The sequence below is a fragment of the Marmota monax genome, unplaced genomic scaffold, assembly GCF_021218885.2.
Source record: "Marmota monax isolate L192 unplaced genomic scaffold, Marmota_monax_Labrador192_F-V1.1 WCK01_AAM20220418_F8-fsc00438, whole genome shotgun sequence".
Taxonomy (NCBI): domain Eukaryota; kingdom Metazoa; phylum Chordata; class Mammalia; order Rodentia; family Sciuridae; genus Marmota; species Marmota monax.
Window position 1 is genome coordinate 148,820 of NW_026693919.1, and position 16,669 is coordinate 165,488.

Sequence of the window (16,669 nt, forward strand, 5' to 3'; positions counted from 1 at the left end):
TTGCCTCTGAAAGCGGTAACCAAAGAGAGGAATTGTTTTGTTTTTCTTCAATAAGGGAAATGCATTATATTCTTCTGCCTTATCTTCATTTTATTTCTGAGTCAAAATGATAGTTTCAGTAAGTACCATGAGCTGTCAGGTGGAAACTGGACTGTGTTGTGGGAGATGGAAGGGGCAAGGCTGACCACTGCTAATGAAGGATTTTTGATTATAGCAGGAAATATTCTTAAATGCAGTGTTTGGTTCAGGTTGCAACCTTGTACCTTGAATGCTTTTGAGGAAAGCCTCAGATAGGTTTACTCGTGCAGGGTGCAGCGTTATCCACTGCTATGTCCCCTCCCTAATTAAACTTACTCAGAATCGACTGTATATGGAATAAAAGCTTTAATATATCAGTTAAACTGTTTCACATGTTTTATACCATAGGAAAACAACTGGAATGTAAAATAATATTGTCTTTTAGTATCTAGCAGATAGGAGGTACTGTGTCACACAGCTGTTGGAAGAATTAATAGTGAAGTATCTGCCTGATGAACTGTCTGAGAGAAAAAAAGTATATGATGAAGAAACTGCTGAACTCTCACAGTAAGTTTCTTCTCATAAAAATTAACTTGATCAAATCATAAACCATTACCCTTGAAAATAGTAATGAAAAATCTTCCCACAGTAAACTGGATCCTGTCCTTAAGTCACTCTAGCCAAGGCATATTTTTAAAAAATAGTGATTAACTTCCCCATATCCTCAGCAGACAAAGTTTATTTTAAAAGTTCATTTGGTAGTATCTAGGTGTTCTAATAGGGAGTTTTTGACTCATTTCTTTGGACTGAAGTATTATTGAGGTGGGAGAGGAATTTCCTGAGTGACAGTCAAGCAGTGGAATGGGAGTTAGAGAGATGGAGCCTGTAACAGTAACATGGATGGTAACAGTAGCTCTCTTGTCTCATGACCCTGTAGGAGGTAAACAGTAAATGACTTAAGTTAGTAGGGGATTTTTAGCCAATTAGAGGTTTGGAAGGGGACCAAAGACTGAAATTTGAAGGAATGACTTAGAGGCCAAATTATCAGAAAAAAATACCGAATGGGGGCAGAACTAAGATAGGATCAGACAGGTGAAACTCCCAAGGTGCCTTTGGTATATAGTAACACACCACTGTTAGGGCACAAACAACTGATTGGAGCTGGGTAGGTTGGGCCTGACTTTCATTGCCCTGTACTACTTTCTTATACTTTTCTCCCCTTCTTTTCCTTTAATGTCTTTCCCTCTTTTACTAGTCACTGAGGTCTCTCTGAATTTCTTTCACAGGTTTTTAATTTGTTAACTCTGGCTTCTTTCACTTTGCTTTAACTGAACACCCTGAAGAACAATATTGTAATCTTATATGCTGTTTTTATTTAACAACTTTTTTGCTTCTATCATATTTCAAAACATAAATGGAACATTTTCTATTTCTGTTTCTAAAGCAAAATCAATTGTACTTGTAGACGTTTCTTTTTCGATATGTGCCCATCAAGTGTCAATAGGCTATTGACCTTCAATAAAAGAAAGATTTCTATTGTTTTCTTTATAGAAATTGATAGTAAATTGTCTTTCCACAGAATTGACATTTTGTGTGGTTTTATGATAGAAAATATTCTGATGTGAGGGCTGTGAACCTTTTTGATCAGCACTGAAAGTCTAGATTTAAGAAAACTGCAGTTTGACCTTTTAAATCTTAGTGATGCAACCTGACTGCTGTCAGAGGAGTGGTAAAAGCAAGGGAAGGAGAAGCCCTAGCATGCGGAGATCTGAGGGTGGTGGAAAGAAGCTGAAGGAAATCTTGCTTGTTACTCGTGGGGCTATTTTAAAAAAATTAAACATATTTTTATTAAGTATTATATTTACATAAGTAATTTATGGTCATTTTGAAGAAGACTACAAAATGAGCAGAAACACTATATCTGGTAACCCAAAAAAGAATCACAGGTGACATTTTGGCATGTCTTCCCAGACTTTACTGTATAGATAAGTTATTTTTAAAGAAAGATGGGATCATATTATTTATAGTGTTCTCTAACCTCCTGCTCACATCAACACAGTTTTTCTAAGTCAGTGTTGGACACATTGTCTTTCAGTGGAAAGCATAGTATTTCATTTTAGTGATAAACCATACTTCACTAGTCTCTTGTTTTTGCTTCCAAGTTTTGGCTACTATACAATGCTAAAGTGAGCATTCGTATAGTAATTACAGGATTATTTCTCAAAGAAAGCCTGTTAGTTCCAAGCACATGGACATTTCCTATCAAAAACAAAATTTCTGATCTACCGAGCTAAGTACTTATTTGGCATGCTTAATACTATTTAAAACTGTCCCATGGTGCTAGCCCCCCCCCCCGCCCCAGTGTAGCCTTTATTCTTCTTTTCTGTCAATCTGGTAGTGAAAAATATTATACTATTTTAGGGTTATCTGGAAAAAATGTTATCTAGTTGATTTTTATTTTATTTTTTGGTACTGGGAATTGAAGCCAGAGGCGCTTAACTGTTGAGCCACGTCCTCAGCTTTTTTTATATGTATTATTTTGAGACAGGGTTTTACTAAAGTGCTTAGGGCCTTGCTAAGTTGCTGAGGCTGGCTTTGAACTCAGGATCCTCCTCCTGCCTCAGCCTCCTAAGCCACTGGGATTACAGGCAGACAATGCCACTGTGCCCAGTTGAATTATGTTTTTTGATCATTTGAAAATATTTTAATGCCTAAGAAGTTTTAATTACTTGCTTTTTTCTATTGTGGGAGCTCATCTTATTGTGTAATTACAGTATATTTTATGGATAAATGAAATTAATACTGACCTTTGTTACAAATATTTTAAACATATTTTAATATAAAATATTAGTTATAATAAATTCCCTTTTGATTTATAAAGGTACTTATCTCTGTGTGATAACCTAGTATTTTGAAATTCAAACTTATAAATAAGAGGATCACAAACAGGTTTTTAGAGTTAATATGGCATCAGTGTGAGTTTAATGAAGGTGTTGCTGGTTCTTATTCTTGCCAGGAATTAAAATCATATTATTTAGAACTGATTTGGTTTTGTTTTTCATTTATTTAAAGCTATTATAAACATCACTTGTTTTATTGTATGTTTTGATCTGTAATAATGAAACATCTTTTCCTTCAGCTTGACCAAGAATGTTCCAATATTTGTTTGCACTATGGCCTACCCCACTGTGCCTTGTCCTCTTCATGTGTTTGAGCCAAGATACAGACTGATGATTCGAAGAAGTATACAGACTGGAACCAAGCAGTTTGGGATGTGTGTCAGTGACACACAAAATAGGTATGCTTTTTGTGAACTTAAATGTTTTTATTTATGCTGGAACTTTCTTTGAACAAGAATGAGAACTTGTACACTTACTTTGACACTGACCTGATTTTTCTTTCAGTTTTGCAGATTATGGTTGTATGTTACAAATTAGAAATGTACATTTCTTACCTGATGGAAGGTCTGTGGTTGATACAGTTGGAGGAAAGCGGTTCAGGGTTCTAAAAAGAGGAATGAAAGATGGATATTGCACTGCAGACATTGAATACCTGGAAGATGTTAAGGTATTTAAACTATTATTTTTCTAGCACACCCTGGTCTACCCAGTGATTGTGATGCAGGCATACAGGCTGATATTTTCTAGGCACATGAATCAGTTCTTACTGTCGGAGACCCTCATTACTGTCCCTTATGAGAATTAGCTCCAGGTGCCTTTTTCTTATCTTGAGTTTGAATTGTTATACATTCAGGAGAATTTGAGAGCCTAGAACCTCCATCCTCTTCATTTTTGCATGCTTGCCCACCAGCACAGTGTCTAGATTGTATGTGTTGATACGTACATACATGCATGTGTGTATATGCTTGATAGTTATTAAACAGTAGCAGTTGACTAAGTTGAACTGCCAACCCATCTAAGTTTTCAAAAGTTGCTAATCTGTCTTGTTTTATGGAATTTGTTTAGTAATCAAAGGTTGATACAATTAGTAGACTGAAAGATAAACATTAAAATCTTCACATATTAAAATTGTTCCTGTGCCTAAGATCACCTTAATGATAAAATAAATACAGTTGAATGCTGTGTTAAAACTGTCAGGCATCACAGATAAAGTACTGTCAAGTATATGTATTGGTGATACCTCATCTGGGAAGGGCATGATGGAGGTACCTTCTTGGATAGGATTAATGTGGCCCTTTTGATGTTTCCAGAACCTAATTCACCAACTTCAGTTAATTGAGGTACTGGAAAAATGACTTGTGATGTTATAAGTATCAAATTGAAGCTACTTTCTTTGGCAAAGGAATTATAAAAGCAAATCTTACATTAATCACTTATTTATTGATCTATTTATGTCTTTCATTTCAGTCAACATTTATTGAATGTTGATTTTAGACATTTTCCTAATCATTAGTTCATTGAATTTTCACAACTATAAAATAACAGATGAGGAAAGTACAATTCAGAGGTATTAACTAATTTACCCAAGCTTCTGTATGTCATGTAACAAAATGATTCAAAGCCAACTATTTGCTCCCAAGCTATGTGCTTTATGTTTGTACCATATTGCCTCTCTGGTGATAAACTTAGTTTGCTATCACTTGTCTTATCTTATTATATACATGCCATTGGGACACTTTGCTCTGTGCAGCAGACCAAAAATATTGGGTAGTTGAAATTTTGAGTTGAAGGTATACTTTGTACTTTGGGCATTGGTTAATGGAAACTTTGCCGAAGGTAATGCTCTATGTAAGACTAATAACCCTATTTTAATTTTATGTAAATTTACATCTTCATATATTGCATTTGATGTGAAAATCTCTTGAGTGTATAGCTAAACATATGTGTGTATATACACACACAATAGGGTGATTTACTGAAAACATGTTTAGAAAGTTGAATCTTTTGTGTGGTCTTAGGAATTTATTTTTTCTCACCTTAGTAGCATCTAAATAGTGATTTTCTTGTCCATCCTGGAAACTCTTCTCAAATTTGTTTCTATTTCAAAGTATTTTTTTCTTATTATAGTAATTATTTTTGTGACTTCTAATGAAAGTTTAAGTTCTATTATATTATTACATAGAGTTCTAAATCTAGCTTTTAAAATTCCTGTATGCTTCCTGGTTGGCTCCTTTTTCTAAGACTCATGGGGTTATTCCACAGCCCATGATTCATTTCTTCAGTTTTGTAAGGGTGTTAGAGATAATTTTTTATCTATTTTAATAATTTGATAGGTCACAAGTTTGTTTTTTACTCATATCAATTCCTGTGTATGTTAGCAGGTGACTAAATCTTGTATAGTCATTGCAAGACCACAATTGTTCAATCATAAGGTCTTTTCTCCCCTTTTTCAAAATTTTTAATAAAATGCACGCAAAATTTACCATTTTAGCCATTTTTAAGTGTACAGTTCAGTGACATTAATACATTTGTGCTGCTGGGCTGGGGTTGTGGCTCAGTGGTAGAGCACTCGCCTAGCACATGTGAGGCCCTAAGTTCAATCCTCAGCACCACATAAAAAAATAAATGGATAAGATAAAGGTATTCTGTCCAACTACAACTAAAATATATATATAATATAAAAAATACATTCATGCTGTTATGCAAACTATAGATCCTTTTAAAAGTTTAGTTCTAATTTTCATTTCAATTTTTCAAAAGAAAAAAGTCTGTTCTTTTGTCTGTTGTATGCTATAGTCTTACCTTTTATATTTTAAAATCTTTTCAGAGTCCTTTTGTTGTTTTCATGTTAGTCATCCTTGAAGTATGAAAGGCTTAGTCAGCCTGTAATTTGTTCAGATGAGTTAATATATATGAAACAGAGGGTGAGCTGGCAATGTAGCAAGTGGGATGTAAGTTTGTGTCAAAGGAATGGTTATAAGATAGGTGAATTAACCTAGATCTTCCACCTGTGTTCTGTTGGATTCTTCTTCAAGCTGGAAGACTGATGCACCTATTTTATATATGCAGTTTGGTCATTCAGTAAGCTCAAGGTTACACTGAGGTATTGTAGAGTTACCACAGATATGATAGCTTTGATATAGCCTTGTGATGTTAGAGCAGAAGTCAAACATTATATAAATTATCCTCAAATTTTTTATCTCCTGGCATTGTATAACATGGTTATTTATTGCTATTTATTGTTTGGTTTTGTGTTTTGACCCAGTTTCCTGGTAAAAGATGTATTTTTGTCCTCCTCCTGTTACTACTTGTTGCTATGTGTTCTGCATTCTGACCCCTATTTTTCTGTAGACCTTTGAGCCAGAACTTACTCCCAACCTTACAGACAGGGAACTATCTGTAGGGCTTAGCAAGGCTAGATGGAAGTCAGGCTTTGCTGTCTTTCTTTAGTCTATCCCTTTGGCACTATGTGAGGCAGAAATATATTATAGCTAAAGACCAATATTCGGGTAATCTTAGCACTAAGGTAAGTACTCCTTGTTTTCTGATACTGTTTTGCATTTCTGTTAGTTTGGTGATGTGGACAGGGAGATGAGACACAGGTAACTTACTGACCATTCTTTCTAGGTTGAAAATGAAGATGAGATCAAGAGTCTCAGAGAGCTTCATGATTTGGTATACTCTCAAGCCTGCAGCTGGTTTCAGAATTTAAGAGATAGATTTCGAAGCCAGATTCTTCAGCACTTTGGATCAATGCCTGAGAGGGAGGAAAACCTTCAGGTATGATGGCTTTGATATTGCTTCCAAAAGTCTCACCTTTTTTTATAAACAAAAATTAATAGCTTTTCATTTTCTCTTTTTTTAAATAGCATTTTTTACCCTCCCCCACTCATCTTTAGAATTGACTACATTCTTCAAAGCAGGGGTATCTACTATGTTTTACATAGCAGAGGAGCAGAGGATTGAAAATAGTTATCAGATAAAATGTCTGTGGGAGGAAGTGGCAGAGAAGGAGAAAGTAAATACCTGAAGATTTTCAAAAGGAGGGATAAGGAATTTAAAATGGGACATTATCCGCCCTTAAACTGTGACTACAAGATAGCTGTGTCTTTGAGCTCATCAGCTGTTACTCTTATTCTTTGACACTGAAGAGTTGTACAATTTTCTGTACTTGTTAAAAATCCTTTCTTACCTCTTCTTTTATTCCCAACATCTTACCCACTATTTTAATCCATTTGTTTAATATTTCACTGTTCATGAAGCTATTATTCTTAAGGTCTTATTCAGGTACTTGGAGTTTACATGTATGCTTAATCTAATTAATGTGTATCAGGCACTTGTGTGCAGATCTGTGTAGTAGGTACTGCAGGAGGCATATAAGAAGGGTTCCTCTCCTGGGAAATCTGATTATAGACTCATCAAATGCCAACTTTTAGGTACAAACATTTTGAATTGAATGAAGTGTGATAGATTACATAAAGGAATGACTGTAAACAGTTATACAAAGATGGAGAATCTACAGTGATTCATACTGCTTCACATTCACTTTTTCGAGGGTTGGTCTAAGTCTATCTGAATCCCAATTGAATCCTTCACCTGTACTTGAAATTTCAACATCAGGCCACCTCCAAATTGAGAATAGTACTCCTTTTCTGTCTAGCATATTATCAGTTGCCATGTGTTTGTTTTATCCTGGCTGCTTGAATCTAATTAAATGTGACCAAAATGGGCTCTAATAAAAACAAAACTGAACATGTAAATTTTAAATCTTGGGGGGAAAAAAAAAACTTAAATAAAAATTCATCATTGCTTTCTTATCATCTTCACCACCCTGCTCATTTATCTTCAGTCCTTTCTGTTAATAATAGTATGAACCAGGATTTAGTCAGGAAAACAGAAGCAGCCATTTTGCATATTCCAGGAATGAAGGGTTTACTATAAAACATAAAGTATATACAATAGTTGGAGAGCTGATAGAGCAAAGGTCAGGGGTGTTTCCATCAGAGGTCAGGGAATCTGTTGCCATAGATAACCTGCAACAGTGAAGCAGGGTGCTTCTGAATAAACTGGGGAAGCTGTTATAATTCTTAGGAATTATAGGCCCTACCAGTATTTCTACAGCAGTGGAGCCGGTAGTTTTCAAGAATTCTCTGTAAAGCTGCTGCCCTCACTTTGTAGCAGTCTCCAGAGAAGAACAACCTCTTTTCCAATTTCCACATCTCCCAAGAGTGCCTCTAACCTGGAGTGAAATGGAGGAGGAAATTCTGGGAAATGTAGTTTTTGATGTTGAAAAGCAGAAGGAGCTACTGGTGAGGCTGGATTGAGAACAGGCATTACAAAATATAGAAATCTAACTTGGTTCTAAAAGAAGCTTACTGAGATCAACACTCTGGCAGTTCCTTTTGTCATTCTGAAACTTCACATTTCAGGTCCAATGTAAAGCAATTATGTGCAGTAAGAGGCTTACGAATCCTTTTATGTAAATTCCTAGTTCTTTTGGTAGCCACTGGTTAGCCCTTGAAACATAGAGGGACTTCTTTGTGGAGATATGTTTCTTTTTCAAACTAAACTGGAAGCCAAGATTTTTTTTTCTTATATCTTTTTTAGGATTCCATAATAAAAAGAAAATTTTAAATATCAATTAACTTTTTAATGCTTTAAATATGTATTTTAAGGAAACAGTTAACTAGGACTAGTTTTTCTCCCATGGGACATTTGACACTATCTGGAGGCATTTTTATATATCATAACTGCAAATGTGCTGTTGGCATTTAGTGAATAGAGGTCATAGATGCTGCTAGTACTACAGTGCACAGCCTCACACTACAAAGGATTATCTGGCCCCAAATATCAATAGCCTGAGTTGGAGAAACCATGCCTTAAGGCAGTGTCATCCAGAGGAAAGAGGGCTGGCTGTGGAGCCAGATCTGGATTGAAATATTTGCTGTGCATCATACAAGCTAAGAGATCTTGGACAATGGAATTATGTTTCCAAGCTTTAGTTTCCCCATTTATTTAGGCTTAAAATGGTATCCTGCCATTATGATTGTTAATGGAATGCGAGATGGCACCTCACACATATTGAAGTGTTCAGTCAGTAGTAGGTTTTTAGTTATTATTGCATAAATACTTGTTTTATTAATACTATTAACTGTTTATTAATTTCAGGCAACCCCTAATGGACCTGCATGGTGTTGGTGGCTTCTTGCAGTTCTTCCTGTAGATCCTCGATATCAATTGTCAGTCTTGTCAATGAAGTCTTTGGAAGAACGGCTGACAAAGATACAGCATATACTGACCTATTTTTCTAGAGACCAATCTAAATAACTAACTGCTTGGATCTTACTTTAACGTAATCCTAATCTGGCTGTGTGAACAGCTAGATTGTCCGCTGCCTTTGCACATCCAGTGCTGGTCTAAGAAATGTAATGAAACGTTTTTTTTTTCCTTCAACCTCCTGAATCTTGGATTTTCAAATGAATACCTTCAACTAGGATTTAGACCACTAAGAACTTGCACAGAAAAACACGCACTGAATGTGTGTTAAACCTCTACATTGTGATGAAGTTGCACTATGTACTATATTCTAAAATGAATTAAGAACTCTGTGTATGTATGTAGTATGTATGTGTGTATGTGTGAATGGGTGCGCCTGTGTGAGCAGTATGTGTGTATTTTCTCTGGCTTTAAAATTTTAAAAGGAAAAAAAAAAAAAAGCCATAGAGAGCAGAATTTGCCGAGGGTCATTTATTGCCCAAGTTTACAACAATAGCGATAGAAGTTTTTGCAAATTGAATTTGCCTCAGATTTATTTGTCCTAATGCTTATATTTGCACAAGTATGTAAAATATGGTACTGAGTATCATTCTTTGTTGGAAATACTGCTCTTACTGAACTGTCTTGACCAGTAACTATGACACAGTTTCTTTCTTATTTATGTAAATAACTTGCATCCCAGTGACCGACAGGCATTGGATGCAGAACCTAGAGCCAGTTTTCAGGAACAATTGCAAACCTGACATGGTACTGTGCATCTATTCATAAAATACTTAAAACTGTGAAAATATCGTTTACATTTAATTGTACATAAAGGTAAATGGAGAACTCAATTCAGTACCAGTTAGTTTGTACATTTTAGGGGGCTATTCACATTAACTGCCCATCTATGTAATTTATAGTTTGACATGATGTGTTTGTTTAAAAAGTTACGTAGTATAAACCCATTAAGGATCTGAGGAGAGAGAAGAAGCTTAATGTAGAACTAAGCTTTTAAAAGTTTGTTTTGTTTTTAATTCTGGTCTTGGTGCGAATGTTAGTTATGCCTTATTCATACCACAGTTAGGTCACCATGCTGTGACATGGTTTCTATTCATGCTGCCCTAGATACTTTTGTAATTATTTGTTGCAAACTTGTGACTGTCCCTATTAACTTTCTTTTATGTAAGTAATTTGTAAAAGTTTCTTAAAATTTTTGCTTTTGCTTATTTAATTTTGAATAAAAGCTTAATTCATAATAGTTTTTCTCTTAAATATTAGATCAGTGTCAAAAAAAAAAAAAAAGATCAGTAGAGGAACCAAACTATATATAGTAAAGAACAAATGGGTTTTGCTTACTGTTTTATGTTAAAACATGAGCTGTGGTTTTCAAAATGCTTTGTTTACTTTTTTAAGCAAAGAATGAAGTATCTTGAGGCTTCTGAGATCCTAGAGCCATCATTTAAAACAGTTTTAATCTTTTAAGAAATCCATGTCCCTTTAGATAAAATTCTTTCTTAATGCTACCCCACTTGAGACTCCTGTGTATTAGACTTGACTATTTCTGCCCTCAGTTCCCCAGCCAAGATTTTCCAAGTATAAGTAAGTCATCTTTTAATATTCAGTATTTTTATAAAAAATAGTGAAGACATGACTCTCTAGAAGACCACCTTCACACTCACAATTATGCCAATTAGGACTCTGTTCAATAATTCTGCAGAAAATATCTAAGGAATGAGCTATTCCCTGAAACATCAGTAGTTTTTGAAATATTCAACTTTCTTATATTTACAAAAATGCGTGATAAGGGATTTGTTAGTATAAATGAAGATTTTATCTATATATTTCTCAAAATATATCAAATGCAAAAGGAATTAACCTGGGTGTCAAATCCACATTTTTAGTATATAATGGACACTCAAAGGGGCATTTAATGATTTCCATATATGTACACGTTTTTACACATACCAATAGAAATTTGTGGGCCTTATTTATTATTTGATCCTAATTTTGTGACAAATGATCTCTGACAATTACTCTAGATTTTTTTTAGACCATGATAATTTTTTTCCCACTGCATCTTTCATGGGGAAAAGAGCAAAAGAATCAAAGATTTTTTCCCTTATCACTTTAGGTGCCTAAGTTATGTCATGAATTCAACATTTCAAGCCAAAGTAGCTAGCTGTCGCTCTTTATACACCTGTCTGCATGTCCAGTTCTTCCTGTTCTTCAAGGTCCAACTCAGGTAGGAGAACTCTGAACTCCATAGCATCTTCACATACTTTGCTATGTACTGATGGGGGTAATTTAAATAAATACACCAACCAAGCTCTTTGGAGTATTATGACAGTTTAGTAGTTCAGACAGATTTAGGATTTAAGTAGTCATTGGTTAACTGCTAAACATAATTGGGATAAGTGCCAATTAAGAAAAGAGATTAAGATGGTAGGACTGCACAAATACTTTCATCTCCTCCTCTTTCCTAAATTAAAGAAAATGAAACATAGTGACATTATGAAACCAAAATCTCATCAACTCACCAGTGAATTTAAGGACCATCTGAGATATATACTTACAATCTGATACATAACTTTGCAGCAATGGAGGACTACTGGTCAAATAGGAGTAACTAGAGGGAAGCCCCAAGCTAGGAAGGGTCTTGGCAAATTCCCCTGGGAAGGCTATGCTTGAAACAGCTGGATCATTTGGCTGTTTGCCCCACTTGAACCGGGCAATAGACAACAACAGCAATTGTTCTCAGGCCAAAGTATTGGATGTAGGCCTTGGGCCAGAGAAGGTCCATAATACTTTCCATAGCTTCAGATTCTAGTAGAATGGGGAGCCCTCAGGCACAGAAAAGCCACTGGCCTACTTCTAAACTGGCAATGTGTTCTAGTGTTTTCCACGATCAACATAGGTAGGCTACCTTTCACTGAACCATCAATCCTAAATGCTTGATCCCAAACAACAAAGATGAGTATACAAAGAAATCCTAGAAATTTGGGGAAAATGAGTAAAACAACAAACTCAATATCCTTAGATTTGAGGATGTTGCAATCCCCCAAAAGATCTTAAAAATGAAGAGTGTCCTGGTAACCATTAGAAAACTTCAATAAATGTTCGTTGAATCAATGAATTAATTAAGAAGATAGAGTCTATAGACAACTACATAGAAGAATGAAGACGGGTAAAGAATGAGGAAGAGGATTAAGTTGGGGGCCTTTCCAGACAAAACACAATGCAGAGTGTTCAAAAGAGTAAAAATTGAAAGAGAGAAATTGAGACATGAATGATAGATTCAAAGTTTTAATATTTATCTAATAGAGTTTTCTTAAGGAGTGGTCATTTTCTAGAGTCAAGACTAATAAAGTATTCTGTATGCATTCCAAGGGACCAAATTTATCCATGCCTAGGAAAATAAGTCCAAAAAAACACAATTAAACTGAGTACAAACAAAATAGTCATAATTCAGTTTTCTGGCTTTGATCAGCAATGAAATGACAGACTCGAAGAAATTAATTTAAGGACACATTTTTTTCTTCCTAAGCCAATGTTTAAATGTCAACATTTTAAAATGATTAAACATTTTTTATAGACATTTAGGATGCAGCCTAATAAATGAGCTCTCTTGTAGAACTGCCTCTAAATGGATTTTGGCTCTTCACCAAAATTAAATCTCCTTAAAGTCCCCCCCACCCCCGAGGGTTTTTTTATTTTTTCTTTCACATTTTTGGATTTTGAAAAAACATAGTCTTTAAAAGAATATATGCTTAACTTTAAAATGTGACCGAATCACATTTAACCCTCAGAAAATCCTGTGAATAAGGTATTCTCCTTATATAGATGAGGAAACAAATAGTAGTTAAGTAATTTGTCAAAGGATTACATAGCTGCTATGTGTTGGTATGGCTTCAAACCTAGGCAGTCTTTCTCTACCATCCTGCCGTGTCAAGAAGTATAGAAGATTTGTGATGAAGTGTTCAGAAATGCTTGACAACTCCCTAGCACAGCAGGCTTTACATGTGAGGGTGCATTTAACAGGTATTGAATTAGAACATATTTTTAAGTACCTTATTGAGATTGTAAGATATTCAAATCAGGTTCAAGACTATATTTTGGGGAGCAGCATGCATTGAAAACGATATTTTTAGAAAGTAATATTGTATAAATGTATCAAGGTCATTAAAATGTTTATACTTTCTGACCCAATCCAATTTTGGAGAAATTAACTTGAGGAAATAATTAAAATCCACATGCATCACAATAGATACTACATTTTTCTCCAATATCTCTAGAATAGCAAAAACTTAGAAACTACCAATGCCTCCTATAGGTGGCAAAAACTCAAATGAGTATTATTCAATAATTTAAAATAAACTAGAGACTAGCTGGATATGGTGGCACACTCCTGTAATCCCAGCAACTTGAGAGGCTGAGACAGGAGGATTGCAAGTTTGAGGGCATCCTAAGCAACTTAATAAGGCTCTAAACAACTTGGTGAGACTGTGGCTCAAAATAATAAATAAGAAAAAAAAAAAAAAAGGACTGGGGATGCGGCTTAGTGGTAAAGCATCCCTGATATAAAATAAATGAATTAATCAATAAAATAACTACAGAGACTAATATGTGGAAATACATAATTCAGAATTGTAGTTATACCATGATTACCATGTTGTATTACCATATAATTAAAGATTAGAAGATACTAAAAAATGAAATTGGTAAGATTGATCAGAATTTACTTTTCTTTAGAAATTCTATATGTCTTTCCTGCACGGAAAGCCAGCTATCTAAAGCTAATCTACTCAATTTATAACCATATTACACTTGGGTTTTAGCATCTGAGATTGTGACTAACTATGCTTTTATGCATTGTGATTACATTGGTAAATGTTGTTATATTTGAGATACATAAAAACCTGATGGCTTAAAATTGGAAGCAATAAAGTGGCAAAGAATTATCGAGTAGGCATATACCTTTAAAAATACCTTCAGTGTGTTAGGTACCATCCTTTCACTGTTCAGTAATATGAAATGTAAAGAGAGGCTGATATGAAAACCTAATATAACAATTAAAAATATAATCTTCTTAAAGTTTTAAAGTGTTTTGTAATAGACAAAGTAGAAAATAAAGTGAACTGAGTCATAGGATGGCATCTCGACTACTACAGTATGTTTTTACTTGAAGTAGCTATATTTCTTAGGATACCACTTGATGAGAGCATGAAACAATGAGGTTTAAGTCCTGGCTGCCTTACTAACTAGCTGTTTGGGCTTAGGTGGGCCTCTTAGTGTATATGAGCCTCAACTTTCTGTTCTTCAAAATGGGAATTGAAAACAACATATATAAATATCCAGCAGAATAGTACATACTCAAATGAGAGATAGCCATTATTACTATAAATTATAGCAAGGAAGCTCTCAAGAGGGAGTTCTCTTGAATCATTAAACAAGTATGCTCTGGGAGGGAAGGGAATATGGAAATGCATAAGTGGAGAAAGTTCTGTGCTTTGCAACTTGGGATTTACAAAAGACTTCTACGTGAAATAAATAAATACCTGCTGACCTGACATTGCCTAATGACACTCTGCTCTCTCTTGAATTCACTGGATAAATTAAGAATTTATCCTAAAAGAACAGGAAACAAGAAAGCCAGACAAGTTTCAATAGCTATTACATAATACAGTCACAACCTTGTTTACAAGATGTATGTGGGAATTGTCATTGCTTGCAGGGGTTAGCCACAAATCTTTAGCCTGTGGCAATTATTAAAGTACTTGCAGATGAAATAGCTTTGTCTATGAGTTGAGTAAAGAGGAATGGAAAATTTTGAGGCTGGAATTCAGGTTTGCTTTTCATTTATATCTCAGAAACAGCACTTGCTGTCTTAGAAATTTATATTCAGGATGTAAAATAGCAATATCTAACACCATTGCCTTGCTCAAAATTAGAGCATACAGCTGAATTAATTATTTGTGCCACATGAATGATCTTATGTTGGATAAACTTTGTTTATATGTAGTTATATAGCTAAATTTTTACACAATTAGATATATGAAGAATATATTGGAATGTTTGTATTCTCTTTATATACCCACAGCTATTCAGAGTACATCTAGTAGGTAACTCGGTTTTACATTTCTGGCTTCAAGGGAGGTGGTGGCCTGGCATAAAGCAGAAGTAGCCTGAAGTTCAGTGCTAGTCTTGTCTCTGGTTAAAATCTGAACCATTGAAGGGTTTACGTGAAGTTCTAGGAAGATGAGAAGAGAAGCAATGTCATTAACAGAAAAGATGTCTGATATTGAGGTTTGTGACTCTTTAGAGAAAATTGGGTATTTTAGTCAGCTTTTTCACTGCTGTGACTAAAAGACCTGACAAGAACAATTGGTGTGTGGCGGGGGGAGGGGGGCCGTGCTGGGGTTGTGGCTCAGCGGCAGAGCGCTTGCCTAGCATGTGCAAGGCCCTGGGTTCGATCCTCAACACCACATAAAAATAAATAAATAAAATAAAGATATTGTGCACAACTATAACTAAAAAATAAATATTTTTATAAAAGAACCATTAAAGGAGGAAAGCTTTATCTTTGGGCTCTCAGTTTCAGAGGTTTTAGTTCATATATGGCCAACTCCATTCCAGGCCATGAGATGTTGCAGAGCATCATAACAGAAGAATGTGGCAGAGGAAATCGACTTAGGATATCACAACAGGGAAACAGAGAGCAAGCTCTGTTCAACAAAGACAAAATATATACCCCAAAGGCATGTCCCCAGGGATCTACCTCCTGCAGCCACACTCTACCTGCCTATAGTTAACACCCAATTAATCCCTGTTGGAGGATTAGTGCACTGGTTAAGGCTCTCTTAACCCAATCATCTTACCTCTAAATCCTCTTGCATTGTCTCACACAGGAGCTTTGGGAGACACCTCACATTTAAACCATAACAATGGGGGGAACCCTTATTCTTCTCAATAGCATTAGATCTTGGTGGGGAGGTAACTTTCTGATGCAACTAGGGAGTTAGGGACCCTCAGTTATAGTATTCTAGATTGCCACAGATTCCTTGTGCCTAAAGAATGGTGTAAAAGCAGTGGAGTCCCCAGACCTGCAAGAGACTTATATGTTGGGATGATGACTAATCACTCATAGTCAAATACTTTGGATTTTATTTTTATTTTTAATTTATTTATTTTTCAGTGCTGGGAATCAAACCCAGGTCCTGATGCATGGGAGGCAAATGTTCTACCACCGAATGCACTTGCAGCCCCCAATACTTTTGACTTTTAAAGCCTAGGATATTTGTATAATTTTGTTGTGGGCAAGAATACACTATTAAAAATGATAATGGTTGAGGGGCTGGGGCTGTAGCTCAGTGGTAAAGCACCTGCTTCGCATATGTGAGGCACTGGGTTTGATCCTTAGCACCACATAAAAATAAATGAAGATACAACTAAAAAAAAAAAAGGTTGAATTCTTATCAATTCTTATTCCATCTTAT

The 16,669-nt window shown here is 35.2% G+C and overlaps 1 protein-coding gene across 2 annotated transcripts in view; it reads left to right on the plus strand.

The window, feature by feature from the left end:
- Lonrf1 (LON peptidase N-terminal domain and ring finger 1) overlaps positions 1–10,432 on the plus strand; it is a 33,097-nt gene extending 22,665 nt beyond the window's left edge. For both annotated transcript variants that reach the window (XM_046463484.2, XM_046463483.2), the window contains exons 8-12: positions 464–585; positions 3,158–3,316; positions 3,423–3,585; positions 6,546–6,698; positions 9,087–10,432. In XM_046463484.2, coding sequence (XP_046319440.1) covers positions 464–585; positions 3,158–3,316; positions 3,423–3,585; positions 6,546–6,698; positions 9,087–9,245 — 756 coding nt within the window. In that variant the 3' untranslated portion in view covers positions 9,246–10,432. The remainder of the gene's footprint in view (positions 1–463; positions 586–3,157; positions 3,317–3,422; positions 3,586–6,545; positions 6,699–9,086) is intronic.
- Positions 10,433–16,669: the final 6,237 nt, after the last annotated feature.